The sequence below is a fragment of the Globicephala melas genome, chromosome 14 (assembly GCF_963455315.2).
Source record: "Globicephala melas chromosome 14, mGloMel1.2, whole genome shotgun sequence".
In the NCBI taxonomy this organism is placed as follows: Eukaryota; Metazoa; Chordata; class Mammalia; order Artiodactyla; family Delphinidae; genus Globicephala; species Globicephala melas.
The window spans coordinates 79981439-80002088 of NC_083327.1; the positions used below are offsets into that span (position 1 = coordinate 79981439).

Genomic DNA, 20650 nt, shown 5'->3' on the forward strand with positions numbered 1-20650 from the left:
GTCTCGTGACCTGTCGGTGGTGGTGGAGTCCCTTCTTAGATCTGTGGGGAGGACAGAGAGATGCACAACGTCTAACTCGATTTCTGTTTGAGGCTTTAACAAGTGCAGCTCCGTCCAGCTGCAGTAGAATTGGTATTTCTTTCATTGACTAATTATCTGATGTAACAAACCAGGAATCACAAACTCATGGCCAACAGGCTGCAGACAGCCCACGGGCCTTGTTGTGTTGGCCTGCCCCATGTCTGTATTTATCATTGTAATGCTTTAAAACGGGGCACGGGTTCTGCAGCCCACGACAGTGCCCACCCCTCTTTCTCGTTTCATCCCTTAGCCACGCTCTTCGTTTAGAGCGTCTGCTTGGTGCCCGAGTTTGTGATTCCTGCCCCTACACGTTTAGAGGGCATGATGCACGTCATGCCTCGGTACCACCAGGACTCCACCTATGTCGGTCCCACCTTATCCCTTCAATTCTCAGGGTGCTCCCTGCAGAGGTGGGGATATTCATTCGTCAACCCACATGTAGTCACCAGCCCCACCGTGTCCCTCGGCTGTGCTCGTGGCTGTGGATACAGCGCTGAATATGACGCGGGGGTGGGGAACCTGCCTTCTCTCTGCAGTTAAGTAGAGTTATTCATGTTTTGCAAGAAGTGATGGTAGCTGCTTGGTTAAAATCGTTTCTTTATCTTGATTCTGACTCCTGGTTACCTAGGGTTTAATCACAATGATCAGTCTTTTTCCCCATAAGAACATTGAAATCAGATCAACTGAGCTAGCTGATGGAGGGAAAAAACCTCAGTATTTTGCTTTGTAACTAAAAACTGCCTTAGGTATAAGATTATCTGAAGTAAAAAAAATTTTCTTCAACTGTATGGGTGCAAAGGACCACTTTAGCTGGGAATTACCAAGCGGTTGGACAAGCCGGTGCAAAGAAATTAGGTTGATCTTAGTTTTACAATATTTGGCTGCTTTTGGTGTTTTTATAGCTTGTCTGGTAAGCCCCCAAGGCTTTTCTTGGGGCTTCCTTGCCATCAGGGCACTGGTTAGAGCACAGATCTGCCTGGGAGATGTGTGTCTTTAAGGCATTCAGAGAATCCTGACATGCAGATAAATTTGTTACCTCTTGTTCATTGAATGGTAGAAATACATTAAGCAATTCTAGGGACATGATGCTGGTTCTTCTTGGAGCATAAAGCAGGTGCTTTGGACGTGACAGCTTACCCACCTGCAGATGCTGGTAATTTGAATGCAGAGTAAAAGTGCATTCCAGCAGGCCTCTTCGGCTCACTGCTTGCGATAGAAATGGGGTCAGACTATTGAAGATCTTTCTATTAGGGTCCTCCGTTCATCGTATTATTGAACGTTTGCGTGCTAGAATTTGCGAAGTGCTTTTCAACAGTTATTTCCCTTTTGCTAATGAAATGACAGCGTTAACCGAGTTCAAGGCTATGAAAATGGATGCTGGAGCCCCCAGCAGTTTCTCAGGAGCTGTCGGTGTTCCGTGTGCTTGGCGTTTCTAGTTACCGTTTTCCTCACGCAGAGTTCATGGAAAGTCAGACATGGAACTCTAGATCTCTTGCTCCCTTCACCATCCTTGGATTTTGCCTTCTGAGATGGATTTATCAATTGATTGAAAAAGTTTTGAAGAAACAAGTCATGATTCTGTGGGAGAAATTTAAAACCATTAATCTATTGCTGGGTTCAGAAAATGTTCCAAGAAGCTTTCATAGCCAAATTCTGCTTGAGTCATCGGTGAGGGGGGGAGAGAAATAATCGATGTTTCCTTTGGTTACTGTGAGTCATGCTACCCTGTGCTGGCCCTAATGAGGACAGAGACACTGCAAGATCTGCTCACCTCTGTCTTAGACAGTAACAGCCATAAATGGTCCTTATAACACTTGGGATGTGTGTGGACTGGGAGCCCTTATGAAAACCACTAGGGAATAAATGCTTATGAAACAGCTGATTCTGCAGAAGTGTTTATGAGATCCAGCTTCATCTAGTTCTCAAAGGAAACAGCCTCAAATGCAAGAAGTACTTGCCGTCGTGTGGTTTAGGCCTGTGGTACTTTTATCCTTCCATTCTGTAGTCACAGGTAAGCCTAAAGAGACCTGTGGGTTTGTGTTCAAATCTGTCCCTGCCAAGGAAGGTCCTGCTTGAATTTCGCAAGTAATCCGTTGAGATTCAGTTAGATGATTAGACGGTAACGTTAGATGACTAGCCCTAGGAGATACTAATATTCTACGTTATCTGCTTCTCATATAGGTTCTGAGACCAGGGCTAGAAGAGGACTTTGTAATAAAATGTTGTAAAATGTAATAAAAATAAAATGTTTATTCGGGCGTTCTCACCTTCCTCTCCTCCGTCCCCTTAGCTGCTCTTCCTTTTTCGTGATTGTGCATCTCCAGGTGTGATTACTCCTCAGTGGTGGCCTGTGTCTGGCTATAGCTCAGCTGACTGTAAGTTCATGGTTTGATTTGCTGCTTAATTCTTAGCTCTGATCTCTCTCAGGTCCAGTCTGAGGCCATGCCCTGCCCCCAGCACCTGTCTCATATATAAATGCTTTTGATCACAGGTAATTACGGGCTGGAGAGTGTGAGAGAGTAGATGAGCTGGAAGGGTCACCACCCCCAGGAAAATAAACATCAGGAAGTGACGTTTGTTATCAGATGGCGGCCTCCTTCTTTCCACATTTGATTTTCCTTTCCTACTCTCCCCTTAGACTTCGTCCCGCTGTATAAGGATGGAGGAAGCATCTTCAGAAATAGAGCAGTTGTGGGTATGGCAATGCAAAGGGGCGTGAACGCACCCCCCGCCCCCCGTTAATCTCTGCGAACTTTCCCTGGGTTTTGATCCTCTGCTTGTCTTCAAGTACCAGAGGGGAAAACTTCCATTGAGATGCTGCGTTCTCCTTCATGGGTTTGTGTCGTTTTAGTACATTAGATATCTGAGTTTCTGATTTTACGGATGAGAAGTTTCCCCTGTCTCTCTAGTGATATATAAAACATGCAACTGTGATATATCTTTGGCTCTTAATGATAGTGACTGATTATCAAAATTCTGCTGCCAAAATTCATAAATGCTCTGCGTATGTTTTCCTTCTTCTGGTCACTAAGCATTGGGAATAATCATTTGCATACTAATCAGAGAATATAATAGTTGTTAACAAGATGAAGGGGAGGGAGTTGGTTGATGTCTTCTGACAACTACTAAAGCTCCAGAGAGAAAGATAGGATACTTAAAAAAAAAAAAAAAAAAAAAGATTGCAACGTATTTGTGAATTTACTGCATTTGTAAGCATTAACTTAAAATCCATTTGAGATCGTATATAGCCTGAAAGAACCTAATGGAGAGTGTATTTCAGTAAGTACTTACAGAAGAGAATTTGAAGTTTTCCTTTTTCTTAAATTTGCATGACTTAGGAATTGACAAGTTTTATGGCATATTATTTTAATGGTGTGAACAATTTATAGTATCTGTGTGCTTAACTTTTTATGTCCTGAAAGGCTATTGACAATTCTACCTTTCTGAGGCTCTTTGAGGTTGAGGGTGGTTTCTTTAGAAATTTGGAAACTTGGAAACCGTCAAGAGTAAAACAGGCTTTGGGACTTGAGTTTGAACCAGTGACCGTACAAAGTGCTCCCATGCTGCTGTGCCTGTGAGTAGGATGGGAGGGGATGTAGAGATGCCCAGGGAGCTGCTGTCAGACCGGCTTCCCAACGAGAGGTCACGGCCCCTGTCTCTCAAGTGGTCCCCAAATCTCCAGTTGAAGCCCTTTGATCCCATATCCCAGATTTCAGGTGCTCCCAGGAAACTTCTCAGGTGAATCTGCGCTGTTGGTTCTTGGTAAATGTTGTAGTTAGCTCAAACTAACCTCAGCCTAACCTAAGGGTGATCTCTTTCCCAGCTAAATAGACAGCACTGAATTTCTTTGTTGATTTTCCTTCATGCCATGGCTGCTCGCCATGAACATGATAAATTGATCATTTTGATGGTAACTTTGTTTCTCCTTGTATGTTTATTGTTACATTACATTGACATGCAGGGTAAAATCTACCCAAGTAGAAACTCCAGCTTTGCTGCTTTTTAAAAAAATTTCTTTTTTATTTTGCTTTTATTTTTTATTGAAGTATGGTTGATTTACAATGTTGTATTCATTTCAGGTGTACAGCAACGTGATTCAGTTTACATATATATGTATAATGTATTATATATATTCTTTTTCAGATTTGCAGCTTTCTAGTCAGATCACTTAATCTCTATGGGAAATCTGTATAGTTAGGGATTTGGGCCAGGAATTTGAACTCAGGTCCTTTGCCAGACTAGTGTTCTGATGATGTCTCCCTACCTTGTATGAGCCAAATACGGCACCACCCACATCTCCCTCTGAGGCTTCCTTTCTGCTTGCCTTTCAGAAACGTGAAAATAAAAACTGGAGAATGGTTCTTTGAGGAACGAGCCAAGAAATTTCCAACTGAAGGTAAATGCTCTCAAAACGTTTACTAAAGTAAGATGACATATTCCCAGTTTAAAAACATTTGCTATTAAGATTTTGAACATGAAAAACTTAACAAGGCATGATATATGGGCTTCTGTCCGGTCAGCCCTCCTGTTCCTTTTGTCTAAACTTTCCTGCCTCTGCCCCTCAGTGCATGTGGTTTACCACCTTCGCTTGTGGGGCTTCCCTCTGTCCCCGCACTTACCCCACCCCTAACCCTGCTGAAATCCACCTGTTTTCCATGAAGTTTCCCTGACTTCTGCTTCTGGGGGTGATGTCTCCCTCTTCCGAAACACCGGTTTGTAGATACGTCTCTTCCATCATTGTTGAAATGCCTCATATTATATCATCATTTGTGCGCTTCTCTTTCTCTCCACAAGCAGAAACTGTGCTTTTAAAATCTTATTAGCCCCAAACCTTGATCAAAATGATTGAATGAATAACTGAAGGCCACAGTGAGTGGACTGCGTTAGAATTAGCAGATACTGGCGACCATGAAGTGAGCACGTGTGATGATGTGAGTGGAGGTGTGTATTTGGTTCGTGGACCCCGGATGTCTTATAAAGTACTTGCAAAGTTGACATAACGGTGTGATTAGTAACTGGGACTCAAGGCCATGGAGAAAACGGGTCATGCTTTGGTTACAGAAGTGTCACGTCACAGCATGTGAGCTGTGCAGGTAAGAGGATAACTTATCAGGCAAAGGCGCACACACGTGTCATCAGAATAGAGCAGAGGCAGCGTGCTCTGTACACCCCATCTGTCCACGGTGGTAACATGGGGGGCACCCGTCTCTGATGTGTCACCGTGGGGACTGCACACAGGGGAGCCTGGACTGACCTAGCGGGGATGTGGGTGGCTGGAAACGCTTTTTTTTTTCTGGTGGGGGGGAATAGTAACAGTTTGAGGTGGAAAAATAAGCCGTTTAGCCTCAACCAAAGTGTGTGTTGGCACATAAAGGAAGCCATTCGTCTGAGTGTTGACAGTCAGCTTTCATAAAAGCACTGTGCACCGAGATTTAGTCGGCGGTAAATTCTCCCCTGGATTACATTCCTGACTCTTCTTACTCAAGAAAAAGTGATGATTCTGCAGTTTATTAGAAATCTGGAGGAATATATAATACTGATGGGAGTGCTCAAGCCAAAAAAAAAACTGCAGCGTGTATGATTTTTATCTAGACCTGTGTTTCTCAATCCTTTTTTCTCTAGTGTCCTCTCTCTAGTTCCCAAACAGCCTTGTTAACACTTTTTTTTCCCTAAATATTACCAGTCCATGAAAGTTTCATATCCCAGATATACTGCATAGCTACAGCTATATATTTATGTATGGAGGCCTTTTGGAGCAGAGCACAAACCATTGAGATAGCTAAGATTTTTTTCATCTTCCGCGCACTGTTTGCTCCCTTGGGGCCATCAGCCTATATCCATTGCATCATCTAAGCGAGCAGTGGCAGTCTGGAGTCTTCCTATACATTTTATTGTTTTGTTTCTTGAAAATACTTTTCGGTTGGGAGGCTAGGGTTTTCTTCAGGCGGTAGGTAGATTCTCATTTTTTTTTTCACATCTAGTCCTAGTTCATAAAAAGTCTGTAGGAAGTGAAGTTTCTGTTACTTCTGAAACCACCTCACTGAAGACATCCCAGACTTTTTTTTAATACATTGTAAGTTTCGGTATCATTACTTCTGATAGGGAAAGTGATTTGCAGGCCAGAATACGTGTGTGCACGTGTCCAGCACTCTTCCTCTTCTGAGAGGAGGAAGTAGGTTATCCTGGTGATAGGAAGGGGAGGAGGAAAGAAATGAGACTGATTTCCCGGGCTTCTGGTTCTTGTCCAGTGACTTTCCACCAGAGTGAAAACATCAGTGAGGAAAAAAATTAGAGGAATGAAAGTCAGCCTAAGCACAAATCATCCTTTTCAGTTTTTGTTGTCTATTCCCAAGGTATAAAACCAACCAAAGAAAAACGACTCCTTCCTTCTCTTCAGTGCTTCCTCAGATGCTGAGGTGCCTCGTTTTCCTACTGTCCGATTTTAGTAGAGTTGGGCTCGGAAGGCGTGGCGAGGTGAAGAAGAGTGCCGTGTTGGGGGTCACGAGTAGGACTGTGCGCCTGACCACAGGTGGGGGGAGGTGGGGAGGAGATGATCAGCAGAGGTGGTCCAGGCTAGGATGCGGCAGGTTTACCTGGACAGGCGGGAACTCTGCCACACTTATCTCTGTCCCCAAAAGAGATTGAACTGAGTTTGGGTGCTCTATCAAGTTGAGGGCCAGGTAGGAAAACAGAAACCACACAGATTTGAAGAAACAATTTAGTTTAGGGAATAGGTTCAACAGGTATTGTTGGAGGACTGGGAAGACAAAAGGAGACCAGCGAGGGAGCACAGAGATGGTGACTGCAGGCAGTACACACTGCCAGGGCCGCTGGTGAAGAGGAAGGGTTGGGCCCCTCCCCGCTCCCTGACTCCCGGCTCCCTTTCCCACTCCCTGCTGGGCCCTAATAGGCAGCCAGCTGCCCCCTCGTGCTCCGATGTGTTTGAGAAAAAGTGTGATTCTGCGTATTCCCTAGTGTGTTTGTCGTAATGGTGTGAACACGGCTCTTTCCAGCCTTCTGCCTCCTAAGCGGAAGCTAGGAAAGTGCGATGGTGGCTTAAACCAGGAAAGGGGACGAGACAGCTCAGATTTGGGCCTCTTTCTAGGCGTTAGTTACCTATTGCTGGTTAAAAATTCCTCCCCAACTTAGTGGCTTAAAACAATTAACATTATCATTTTACATGGTTTCTATCCCCAGCTGAAGGCTTGCCTGGGGTTGGGGGATCTGCCTTCTGGGGGCTCAGGACGCACGTACCTGGCTCGTTAGTGCTGCTGTTAGCAGGGGGCTTCGTTTCCTCCACGCCTAGACCTCTCCACGGAGCAGTTTGAGGGCCCTCACGACATGGCGACTGGCTTCCCGCAGGGCAAGTGACCCAAGACAGACCAAGGCAGAGCTCTTGCGATCCATCTTCATATTAAAAAATTTTTTATTGTGGTGAAATTTATACATGATATGAAGTTCACGATTTTAACCGTTTTTAACTACACAGTTCAATGGCGTTAAGTACATGCACTTGTTCTGCAACCATCACTACTGTCCATCTTCAGAATTTATCATCCCACGGTCTCCCCTTGCAAAGCCCCTTGTAACCACGATCCTACTTTCTATTTTCTGTCTCCATCAATATCCTTATGGCCTAGTATCAGAAGTCACACCCTGTCACTTCTGCTGTATCCTATAAGTCAGCTCTATTCACAAGGGTGTGGATATCAGGAGGGAGGATTCACTGGGGCCCTTGAGGAGGCTGGCTACCGCATCCTGTATTCCCTATCCCAAGCCTGGGACCTTGGAATCCTCCTTCACTCCTCCCTCTTCCTCCCCAGGCCACATCCAGTGAGTCAGCAAATGCTGCTACTTCTCCTGCCCCCATCTCTTCAATCTTCCTCTGGCCCTTCATTCCCACTTCAGTGCTGTAGCCCCTGGCTCATCTCCATGACTCCACCTGCTTCCCCATACTCCATCCTCTGTGAGGGGGGAGATTTCTTTTCTCTTTTAAAATAAGTTATTTTCTGATTATAGAAGTAATGCCTATTCATTGCAGAATATTTGGGAAATGTAGAACAATAGACAGAAGGCAATAAAAATCCCACCGCTGGTTAAAACTACTGTTAATTAGGGACCTCCCTGGAGGTCCAGTAGTTACAACTCCATAATTCCACTGCAGGGGACGTGGGTTTGATCCCTGGTGGGGGAGCTAGGATCCCACACGTCACGTGCACAGACAAAAACCCCCAAAACAAAAAACCCACTGTTAATTGCACACACGTGCACCACACACACACACACACACATGCACACACTCTCCTGGCCCTCTTTCTAGGTGATCCTGTGCATGTGGGTGCACATACAGACTTAGCAATTTAAAAAAATTATTTTTGGCTGTGTTGGTTCTTCGTTGCTGCACACGGGCTGTCTCTAGTGGCGGCTAGTGGGGGCTACTCTGTTGCGGTGTGCAGGCTTCTCATTGCGGTGGCTTCTCGTTGCAGAGCACGGGCTGTAGGTGCACGGGCTTCAGTAGTTGCGGCTCGTGGGCTCTAGAGCGCAGGCTCAGTAGTTGTGGTGCACGGGCTTAGTTGCTCCGCGGCACGTGGGATCTTCCCGGACCAGGGATTGAACCCGTGTTCCCTGCATTGGCAGGCAGATTCTTAACCACTGCGCCACCAGGGAAGTCCCCAGACTTAGCAATTTTTAAAGTGTGTTTGTGGTCAGAGTATATATAGGTTTTTGTCTTGCTTTTAAAATTCAGCTTAGCATGAACATGTACTCATGCTATTAAGACCTTCCAACATACATTCATGACTGCATGACATGTATCAGATGGATGTACTACCATTTATTAACTTGTTCCCTCTTGTCTGTGAGTGTATCACTGTATTCAAATTATCATATTGTAGATAATTCTGCGATGAACAGCCTGTACAGGTATCTTGGCATCTCTGTTCATTTCCTTTGGACAGATTCTTAGGAGAATGATTGGTCAGACGTGTGAACACTTGAGAGGCTTGACGTGTTTTGCCAGACTCCCTTTGGGGAAGCGTGTGCTCATTCTCCCGACCCTGGCAGGTTCGGGTCCGAGAGCGGCCCCCTCATCACACTCTGGCCTCCATTACATCCTGTTTTCTTGAACATGATTTCAAGTTATATTTGTGATTTTGTTCTGAATGTAAACCTAATATACATTCATTTAAAAAAAAAGCATAAGCGTATTGAAAATATGGTGACGTCACCCTGAGAACTGTTTATAGTTGGGGCGTGTCATTTCTGTTATTTGGTGAATATATGTATCCATATATGTATATGGATAACTCTACACACACATTTTAAAAAGCATTTAGACTAAGCCATAAGGAATTGATATTATTAGGTAAAAAAATTGAATAGAGGCAATTTTATGAGTTGAGCTAATGTGTTTACAAAATTGGGATCAAATGGTATATAGACTTATATTTCTTCACCTAATAATTTACAAAGAACATTTTTTTCATATCCTTAAATGTCATTTAATATATGATTTCTGGTGACTGCATCTCATTCCATCATTGGAATGTGACAGCATTTATGTAACCAAATTGCTATTGTTGTAAAGTTAGGGAATTTCAAGTTTTGTTGTTACATTTTTGGGAGCTTATAATATTATTAAAACAATAAATAAAAGTGCAGTGAACACGCTGGTAGATAAATCCTTGTCATGTCTCTGAATATTTCCAGAAGCAGAAGGACAAGATGAAAGGTTTGAACATTGCCTCCAGGAGGGGTGTACCCTTCTTCTCACCAGTAGGAACTATCCTTAAAAATAAACAACAGCAACTTTGTCATCTGGTAAAACCACATTTGTCATCCAGAATAGTTGCTCGCTGTTTAAATTCTTGTCATGACTAATGGGGTTGAATATTTTCCACCTTCTTGACCTTCTGTAGTTGTTCTTCATGTGAAGGGTGTTTTGCCCTCTTCGGTCTTGTAAGCTGAATGTGTATCTTTGTTTTCTGACATAGAGTTTTTTTTTCCTTGTTGATAGTCACATCTACCTTTTCCTGTATAATTTCTTTCTTTAATGCTTAAAGACTCCTTCCTTATCCTGCTATCGGTTGGATATCCATATTTACTTCTAATTTTTATGTTTTATTTACGTTCAGCTCTTCACAATGCATCAGGAGGCCGGATCTAATTTTACTTTATTCTCCCAAGCATCAGTTTTCTCAGTAGAATTTGTTCTATAATCAGTCCCTTCCCCATTGGCTTGTAACCCGGGGCCGTTGATTTGCATAGCTTCGGGGCACCGCTCACCTTGTACCCCAGCCCTGAGCCCTGGCGGGGTGGCAGGGTTGACCACATGGATGACACACCCAGGTTTTGAATCCTTTGAGGGTGTGCGCTGTGAGCAAATGAGTAAGTGAATGAATGAAGCAAGGATAGAGCTGTTCGGAGATAAAAGTGTTGCCATGTGTAGTAGTGCCCACTGCCACTGGTGGCATCGACTAGGCACCTAAGGACGAAAACTTAGGGTTCTTTTCCTTTTGGGCATCCAGAAACCTACAGCTAAATTTACTGTCCAGTTGAAGTAATTCCAGGAATCAGTATGCCCTCTGTCACCCAATTTCCTTCTTTTATGCTTCTACTTATCTCTTTTAATGGTCCTATTGGATATGTGCCGTTTAAGATAAATGCTCCCCAAATTTCCCTCGAAAATAGATAAGGTGTAAGTAATAATCCAATGAAGAAGAATAGGTATTAATTGTGGTAGGTAGTTTTGCTAATTTTCCAACCATTAAAAAGATTTAAAACCAAACAATGAGCCCCAGATCTCCATTTTTGCAGGGAGATGATATGAAAGATCTTGTAATTTAATGTTTAGTTTTGCTGTCTTGATTCCTTATATGCCATAGTTGCATTTCATCTGTGGTATATCAGAGGGCAGCTCCCTGCCCTTCTGGTACTGTTACCTCCCCCTCCACTCTCAGGCATTTGGGAGTCTCCCTGCAGAGGGTTTTACTGCCGCTTCTGAGGCCCCTGCTCGAGGATCAGCTGAGGGCTCTTCCATATTAAATTCAAAGTTGTGATTCAGTGGGACCAGGTGGGACCCAAGAGTATGTACAGACATCCCTTGATATCCACGTGGTTTGGGTCCAGTACCCCTTGGGTACCAAAATCTGAGGATGCTCAAGTCCCTTATATGCAATGGTGTAGTATTTTCATAGAACCTGTCCACATCCTCCCGTATACTTTAAAGCATCTTTAGATTCCTTATAATACCTAATACGATGTAAATACGATGTAAATAGTTGTAAATACAATGTAAACACTATGTAAATAGTCTCCAGTGTGCCACAAATTCAAGTTTTGCTTTTTGGAGGTTTCTGGAATTTTTGTTTTTTGAAAGTTTTCCACCGAGGTTGGTTGAATACAGATGTAGATCCCGTGGACACAGGGTCCAACTATATTTAACAAGTCCCCAGGTAATTCTTCTTACGCACTTTAAGTTTGAGAGGCGCTGGTAAAGTAGCAAATTTAATGAACGATTGTGATGGAACTTTTCGATATCACTAATAACTAGAAAGCAAACTGAAACCCATCTTTACTTCCTCTTTTGGCATCTGCTACCATATAAAGATAGTGCCCTCTTCTGGCTCCTTGCTGTACAGGTACATGTTTTTACTTTATTCTTTAAAAAGAGATATTTTTACAACCGTGACATCTTATGACTTGATATTTGAGTTTAAAAGCAGAAAGATCATGGCACTAATACTTTTAATACTAGTACTTTTCAAGTTTAAAAATGATCAAATGTGATATATAAACAATATATTGTGGGTTTTGCTCTTGTCGATAACTGGGGAAATCGTGTAGGAAGGCTTCACTTTAGACAGAGCCTCTGTTAATGGTCTTGGGGACCTACTGTATAACTAACCAGGATGATACTATGCCTAATAATTATGAAGGGAAATAACTTTTCTCTCCCCTTGTCAGTGGTGAATGTGATTCAGTTCTTCATGTGACTTTTCAGAGTTTTATTCTTGGATGTAGTCCATCTGATCGCAGGGCCATCATGACGGCATCTGACTGGCTGTGTGTGCCTGAAACACTCAGGTTTGTGAATTAAAAGAAGTGGGTACCAGTGTGTATGTAGTGACTCTATCACAACACCCTGCCTTTATCGCCTCTCTACTTATTGGCTCTGAAAAGCCCTTCCCCCGCAATTTAGAGGATTCCACAAAAATGATTCAGGCACAAGCGTTCTGTAGGTTACAAATGCAGTGTTTAGTGCTTACGTGCATGAGAGGGTGTCTTTATGAAATCATGTTTATTTCCAGGTATAAAATTTTGCATATGCTTTTGTCTTATTTTAAAGAAAATGTGGCATCTTACTCGGTTGAATATTTTCTTCTCACTACTCTCTTTAGGAGGAAAAGACAAAATAGGTACCCAGAAAAGAGCGTGGTGAAATGATTTTCAGAAGTGATTTTCCCAGCTGATTGGATTGCTTGTCACGTCCCTGACAGATGTTTAGACTGGACCATTTAAACTGGTTAGAACAGAAACTATCAAGTCAGATTATGGTTAATGCAGTGAAGTAAGATCTTGACCTTCGAACTTTGTTTTCAACCAGTGTTTCTAGGTGATAATCTTCTGGAGGCAGGTTCTTGAGTTTGATCGTCTTTGGTTTCGTGATGCCTTTGACTTTGTCCATAGCAGCAACTCAAAAATTGAATTGTTTAGACTGTCCAAGTTTCTTGGAAACTATCAATTCACCCCAGATACATATTTTTTGTATCTCAAATATTTGCCAGGAGACTAGGGCTTCCCTGCTGCCTTCTGAGCCACAGTGCTCCTACCAGGACCATATCTCTGTCTCTGCCCCTCCCGCCATCCCCCATGCTCTGTCCACTACTCCTTGATAATGAGACTGTCTAGGCAGCCCACGTCTTTGGTCTTGAATTGTCAAGACCAACTTGCTCTCCGTCATCACTTTTCCTAGTTAAATGAACAGAATGGGAAACCAAGGTGAAATAGTTGAATACGATTTCTGAATTCAGAATTCATATGTTTACATGTTTAGACTAAAATACTGACTAGGGTAGTTTCCAGGGAGTATCTTGACAATTGGACAGTAAACTATTTATATGAATACATTTTTTAAAAGACCAGACACACATACACTTAAACAAGAAATCATTTTATTTTATTTTATTTTTTTAGGTATTTAGTCTTTATTCTGAAGCTGATAGACAACAGTTTTTTTTATTTCTTTATACAGCAGGTTCTTATTAGTCATCAATTTTATACACATCAGTGTATACATGTCAATCCCAATCGCCCAATTCATCACACCACCACCACCACCCCGCCGTGGCTTTACCTCCTTGTTGTCCATACGTTTCTTCTCTACATCTGTATCTCAATTTCTGCCCTGCAGACTGGTTCATCTGTACCATTTTTCTAGGTTCCACATATGTGCGTTAATATATGATATTTGTTTTTCTCTTTCTGACTTACTTCACTCTGTATGACAGTCTCTAGATACATCCACGTCTCAACAAATGACCCAATTTCGTTCCTTTTTATGGCTGAGTACTATTCCATTGTATATATGTACCACATCTTCTTTATCCATTTCGTCTGTCGATGGGCATTTAGGTTGCTTCCATGACCTGGCTATTGTAAATAGTGCTGCAGTGAACATTGGGGTGCATGTGTCTTTTTGAATTATGGTTTTCTCTGGGTATATGCCTAGTAGTGGGATTGCTGGGTCATATGGTAATTCTATTTTTAGTTTTTGAAGGAACCTCCATACTGTTCTCCATAGTAGCTGTATCAATTTACATTCCCACCAACAGTGCAAGAGGGTTCCGTTTTCTCCACACCCTCTCCATTTGTTGTCTGTAGATTTTCTGATGATGCCCATTCTAACTGGTGTGAGGTGATACCTCATTGTAGTTTTGATTTGCATTTCTCTAATAATTAGTGATGTTGAGCAGCTTTTCATGTGCTTCTTGGCCATCGGTATGTCTTCTTTGGAGAAATGTCTGTTTAGATATTCTGCCCAGTTTTAGATTGGGTTATTTGTTTTCTTAATATTGAGCTACATGAGCTGTTTAAATATTTTGGAGGTTAATCCTTTGTCCACTGGTTGATTTGCAAATATTTTCTCCCATTCTGAGGGTTGTCTTTTCGTCTTGTTTATGGTTTCCTTTGCTGTGCAAAAGCTTTGAAGTTTCATTAGGTCCCATTTGTTTATTTTTGTTTTTATTTCCATTATTCTAGGAGGTGGGTCAAAAAAGATCTTGCTGTGATTTATGTCAAAGCGTGTTCTTCCTATATTTTCCTCTAAGGGTTTTATAGTGTCTGGTCTTATGTTGAGGTCTCGAATCCATTTTGAGTTTATTTTTGTGTATGATGTTAGGGAGTGTTCTAATTTCATTCCTTTACATGTAGCTGTCCAGTTTTCCCAGCACCACTTATTGAAGAGACTGTCTTTTATCCATTGTATATCCTTGCCTCCTTTGTCATAGATTAGTTGACCATAGGTGTGTGGGTTTATCTCTGGGGTTTCTATCTTACTCCATTGATCTATGTTTCTGTTTTTGTGCCAGTACCATATTGTCTTGATTACTGTAGCTTTGTCGTATAGCCTGAAGTCAGGGAGTCTGATTCCTCCAGCTCTGTTTTTTTCCTTCAAGACTGCTTTGGCTATTCAGGGTCTTTTGTGTCTCCAGACAAATTTTAAGATTTTTTGTTCTAGTTCTGTAAAAAAAAAAATGCCATTGGTAATTTGATAGAGATTGCATTGAATGTGTAGATTGCTTTGGGTAGTATGGTCATTTTCACAATATTGATTCTTCCAATCCAAGAACATGGTATCTCTCTCCATCTGTTTATATCATCTTTAATTTCTTTCATCAGTGTCTTATAGTTTTCTGCATACAGGTCTTTTGTCTCCCTAGGTAGGTTTATTCCTAGGTATTTTATTCTTTTTGTTACAATGGTAAATGGGAGTGTTTCCTTAATTTCTCTTTCAGATTTTTCATCATTAGTGTATAGGAATGCAAGAGATTTCTGTGCACTAATTTTGTGTCCTGCTACTTTACCAAATTCATTGATTAGCTCTAGTAGTTTTCTGGTGGCATCTTTAGGATTCTCTATGTGTAGTATCATGTCATCGGCAAAGAATGACAGTTTTACTTCTTCTTTTCCAATTTGTATTCCTTTTATTTCTTTTTCTTCTCTGATTGCCATGGCTAGAACTTCCAAAACTATGTTGAATAATAGTGGTGAGAGTGGACATCCTTGTCTTGATCTTAGAGGAAATGCTTTCAGTTTTTCACCATTGAGAATGATGTTTGCTGTGAGTTTGTCATATATGGCCTTTATTATGTTGAGGTAGGTTCCCTCTATGCCCACTTCCTGGAGAGTTTTGATCATAAATGGGTGTTGAATTTTGTCAAAAGCTTTTTCTGCATCTATTGAGATGATCATATGGGTTTTATTCTTCAGTTTGTTAATATGGTGTATCACATTGATCGATTTGCATATATTGAAGAATCCTTGTGTCCCTGGGATAAACCCCACTTGATCATGGTGTATGATCCCTTTAATGTGTTGGATTCTGTTTGCTAGTATTTTGTTGAGGGTTTTTGCATCTATATTCATCAGTGATATTAGTCTGTAATCTTCTTTTTTTGTAGTATCTTTGTCTGGTTTTGGTATCAGGGTGATGGTGGCCTCATAGAATGAGTTTGGGAGTGTTCCTTCCTCTGCAATATTTTGGAAGAGTTTGAGAAGGATGGGTGTTAGCTCTTCTCTAAATGTTGGATAGAATTCACCTGTGAAGCCATCTGGTCCTGGACTTTTGTTTGTTGGAAGATTTTTAATCACAGTTTCAGTTTCATTACTTGTGATTGGTCTGTTCATATTTTCTGTTTCTTCCTGCTTCAGTCTTGGAAGGTTATACCTTTCTAAGAATTTGTCCATTTCTTCCAGGTTGTCCATTTTATTGGCATACAGTTGCTTGTAGTAGTGTCTTAGGATGTTTTGTATTTCTGCGGTGTCTGTTGTAACTTCTCCCTTTTCATTTCTAATTTTATTGATTTGAGTCCTCTCCCTCTTTCTTGATGAGCCTGGCTAATGGTTTATCAATTTTGTTTTATCTTCTCAAAGAACCAGCTTTTAGTTTTATTGATCTTTGCTATTCTTTGTTTCTATTTCAGTTATTTCTGGTCTGATCTTTATGATTTCTTTCCTCCTGCTAACTTTGGGTTTTGTTTGTTCTTCTTTCTCTAGTTCCTTTAGGTGTAGCATTAGATTGTTTATCTGAGATCTTTCTTGTTTCTTGAGGTAGGCTTGTGTAGCTATAAACTTCCCTCTTAGAGCTGCTTTTGCTGCATCCCATAGGTTTTGGATCATCGTGTTTTCATTGTCACTTGTCTCTAGGTATTTTTTTATTTCCTCTTTGATTTCTTCAGTGAACTCTTGGTTATTTAGTAATGTATTGTTTAGCCTCCATGTGTTTGTGTTTTTTACATTTTTTTCCCTGTAATTCATTTCTAATCTCATAGTGTTGCAGTCAGAAAAGATGGATATGATTTCAGTTTTCTTAAATTTACTGAGGCTTGATTTGTGACCCAAGATGTGATCTATCCTGGAGAATGTTCCATGCGCACTTGAGAAGAAAGTGTAATTTGCTGTTTTTGGATGGAATGTCCTATAAATATCAATTAAATCTATCTGGTCTTTGTGTCATTTAAAGCTTCGGTTTCCTTACTTATTTTCATTTTGGATGGTCTGTCCATTGGTGTAAGTGAGGTGTTAAAGTCCCCCCCCATTATTGTGTTACTGTCGATTTCCTCTTTTATACCTGTTAGCAGTTGCCTTATGTATTGAGGTGCTCCTATGTCGGTTGCATATATATTTAAAATTGTTATATCTTCTTCTTGGATTGATCCCTTGATCATTATGTAGTGTCCTTCCTTGTCTCTTATAACATTCTTTAGAGTCTAGTCTATCTGATATGAGTATTGCTACTCCAGCTTTCTTTTGATTTCCATTTGGATGGAATATCTTTTTCCATCCCCTTACTTGGTCTGTATGTGTCCCTAGGTCCGAATTGGGTCTCTTGTAGACAGCATATATGTGGGTCTTGTTTTTGTATCCATTCAGCAAGCCTATGTCTTTTGGTTGGAACATTTAATCCATTCATGTTTAAGGTAATTATCGATATGTATGTTCCTGTGACCATTTTAATTGTTTTGGTTTTTTAAATATTTATTTAATTATTTATTTGGTTGCGCCAGGTCTTAGCTGCAGCAGGCAGGCTCCTTAGTTGCGGCTCCAGGTCTCCTTAGTTGCAGCATGTGAACTCTTAGTTGCGGCATGCATGTGGCATCTAGTTCCCTGAGCAGGGATTGAACCTGGGCCCCCTGCGTTGGGAGCGTGGAGTCTTATCAACTGCGCCACCAGGGAAGTCCCCTGTTTTGGGTTTGTTTTTGTAGGTCCTTTTCTTCTCTTGTGTTTCCCACTTAGAGAAGTTCCTTTAGCATTTGTTGTAGAGCTGGTTTGGTGGTGCTGACTTCTCTTAGCTTTTGCTTGTCTGTAAAGCTTTTGATTTCTCCATTGAATCTGAATGAGATCCTTGCCAGGTAGAGTAATCTTGGTTGTAGGTTTTTCCCTTTCATCACTTTAAGTATATCATGCTGCTCCCTTCTGGCTTGTAGAGTTTCTGCTGAGAAATCAGCTGTTAACCTTATGGGAGTTCCCTTGTATGTTATTTGTTGTTTTTCCCTTGCTGCTTTCAATAATTTTTCTTTGTCTTTAATTTCTGCCAGTTTGCTTAGTATGTGTCTCGGCGTGTTTCTCCTTGGGTTTATCCTGTATGGGACTCTCTGTGCTTCCTGGACTTGGGTGGCTATTTCCTTTCCCGTGTTAGGGAAGTTTTCGACTATAATCTCTTCAGATGTTTTCTTTGGTCCTTTCTCTCTCTCTTGTCCTTCCGGGACCCCTATGATGCGGATGTTGTTGCGTCTAATGTTGTCCCAGAGGTCTCTTAGGCTATTTTCATTTTTTTCATTCTTTTTTCTTTATTCTGTTCAGCAGTGAATACCACCATTCTGTCTTCCGGGTCACTTATCCATTCTTCTGCCTCAGTTATTCTGCTATTGATTCCTTCTAGTGTAGTTTTCATTTCAGTTATTGTATTTTTCATCTCTGTTTGTTCTTTAATTCTTCTAGGTCTTTGTTAAACATTTCTTGCATCGTCTCTATCTTTGCCTCCATGTTTTTTCCGAGGTCCTGGATCATCTTCACTATCATTATTCTGAATTCTTTTTCTGGTAGGTTGCCTATCTCCACTTCATTTAGTTGTTATTCTGGGGTTTTACCTTGTTCCTTCATCTGGTACATAGCCCTCTGCCTTTTCATCTTGTCTATCTTTCTGTGAATGTGGTTTTTGTTCCACAGGCTGCAGGATTGTAGTTCTTCTTGCTTCTGCTGTCTGCCCTCTGGTGGATGAGGCTATCCAAGACATCATTTTAAATTGAAGAACTCCAGGTTCATTTTTTTATTGTTGTAAAATATACATAATATAAAATTTATGATTTTAACTATTTCTAAGTGTACAGTTCAGTAGCATTAGTAACTTTTCATTGTTCTTTAACCACTACCACCACCTATCTCTAGGATGTTTTCGTCTTGCAAAACTGCAACTCTGTACCCATTAAACAACTCCTCCGTCCCTTCTGCCCCCCTCTTGCAGCCTCTGACAACCACCCTTCTACTTTCTGTCTCTATGATTTTGATTACTCTAAGTAGCTCATATAAGTGGAATCATAATATATTTGTCCCTATTTCACTTAGCATGTCTTCAAGTTTTATCCATGTTGTAGCATATATCAGAATTTTATTCCTTTGCAAGACTGAATGATATTTCATTGGATGTATATCCCACATTTTGTTTATCCATTCATGTATCAGTGGACACTTGGGTTGCTTCTACCTTTTGGCTATTATGAATAATGCTTCTATGAACACTGAAATATCTATTCAAGTCCCAGCTTTCACTTCTTTTGTGTTTTTACCCAGAATTGGAATTGCTGGATCAAATGGTAATTCTATGTTTAATTTTCTGAGGAACTGCCATTTTGTTTTTCCCTAGTGGCTGCCCCATTTTATATTCCTACTAGAAATTCACAAGGGTTCCAATTTCTCCATATCTGTGCTAACACTTGTTTTCTCTTTTTTATTGTTGTTGTTTAAGAGCCATTGTAATGGGTATGAGGTGATATCTAATTGTGGTGGTTTTAGGCATTCAGTCTGCCTTTATTGGGTATCTGCAAGCCTGACATTTATTCAGTTCTGTGTATGGATTCTTTTTATTTCTTGATGATTTATATATATATATATGTGTGTGTGTGTGTGTGTGTATGTATGTATGTATATATATATGTATGTATCTCAAATGTTTACCACCATAAAGTTAACACATCCTTCACATAAGTACCATTTTGTTGTTGTCATGGTGAGAACATTAATGCTCTACTCAAAGCACCTTTCAAGTGTACATGTAGTATTGTTAACTGTAGTCACCATGGTCACTATACATTAGATCCCCAGAACTTACTCATCTTATAAGTGAAAGTTGGTAGCCTTTGACCAACATCTCCCCATTTCCCCCAGCCTTCAGCTCTTGGCAACCACCATTCTCCTCTGTTTCTACAAGTTCAGTGGTTTTAGATTCCACACATAATTGACATCATGTGATACTTTTCTTTCTCTGACTTATTTCATTTAGCTTAGTGCTATCAGGGTCTTTCCATGTTGTTGCAAATATCAGGATTTCCTTTTTTATGGCTGAATAATATTTCATCGTGTGTGTGTGTGTGTGTGTATGCCACATTTTCTTTATTCATTTATCTGTTGATGGTTACTTAGACTGTTTCCATGTCTTGGCGATTGTGAATAATGCTGCAATGAACATGGGACTGCAGATGTTTCCTTAAAATAGTAATTTCATCTCCTTTGGATATGTACCCAGAAGTGGGATTGCCGGATCATGTAGTAGTTCTATTTTTAAAGAAATAAACGGAGGAAACTTCATACTGTTTTTCCATAGTTGCTATATCATTGTGGTTTTGATTTACATTTCCCTAATGATTAGTGATGTTTAATATCTTTTCATCTGCTTATTGGGCCATTTCTATGTCTTCTTTGGAGAAATGTATATTCAAGTCTTTGCCCATTTTTGAATTGGGTTGTTTTGGTTGTTTCTTGAAAAGGAAAAAGAAAGCTGGAAGACTCATACTTCCTGATATCAGAACTTACTACAAAGCCACAGTAATCCAAAGAGTGAGGCCCTGGCATAAGGGCAGACATGTAGACCAGTGGAATAGAATAGAGATCCCAGAACAAAACTCTTGCGCATACGATTAAGTGACTTTTTTTTTAATCGAAGTATAGTTGATGTACAATATTATATAAGTTACAGGTGTACAACAGTGATTGACAATTTTCAAAGGTTATACTCCATTTATAGTTATTATAAAATGTTGGCTATATTCCCTGTGTTTTATAGTCAAGTGATTTT

At 40.8% G+C, this 20650-nt stretch overlaps 1 protein-coding gene across 4 annotated transcripts in view; it reads left to right on the forward strand.

Annotated features, from left to right (window-relative positions):
• The window catches only part of SYTL3 (synaptotagmin like 3), an 81725-nt gene that overhangs the window by 13640 nt on the left and 47435 nt on the right, over nucleotides 1-20650 (forward strand). For all 4 annotated transcript variants that reach the window (XM_070043520.1, XM_070043519.1, XM_070043518.1 and 1 more), the window contains exon 3: nucleotides 4413-4477. In XM_070043520.1, coding sequence (XP_069899621.1) covers nucleotides 4413-4477 — 65 coding nt within the window. The remainder of the gene's footprint in view (nucleotides 1-4412; nucleotides 4478-20650) is intronic.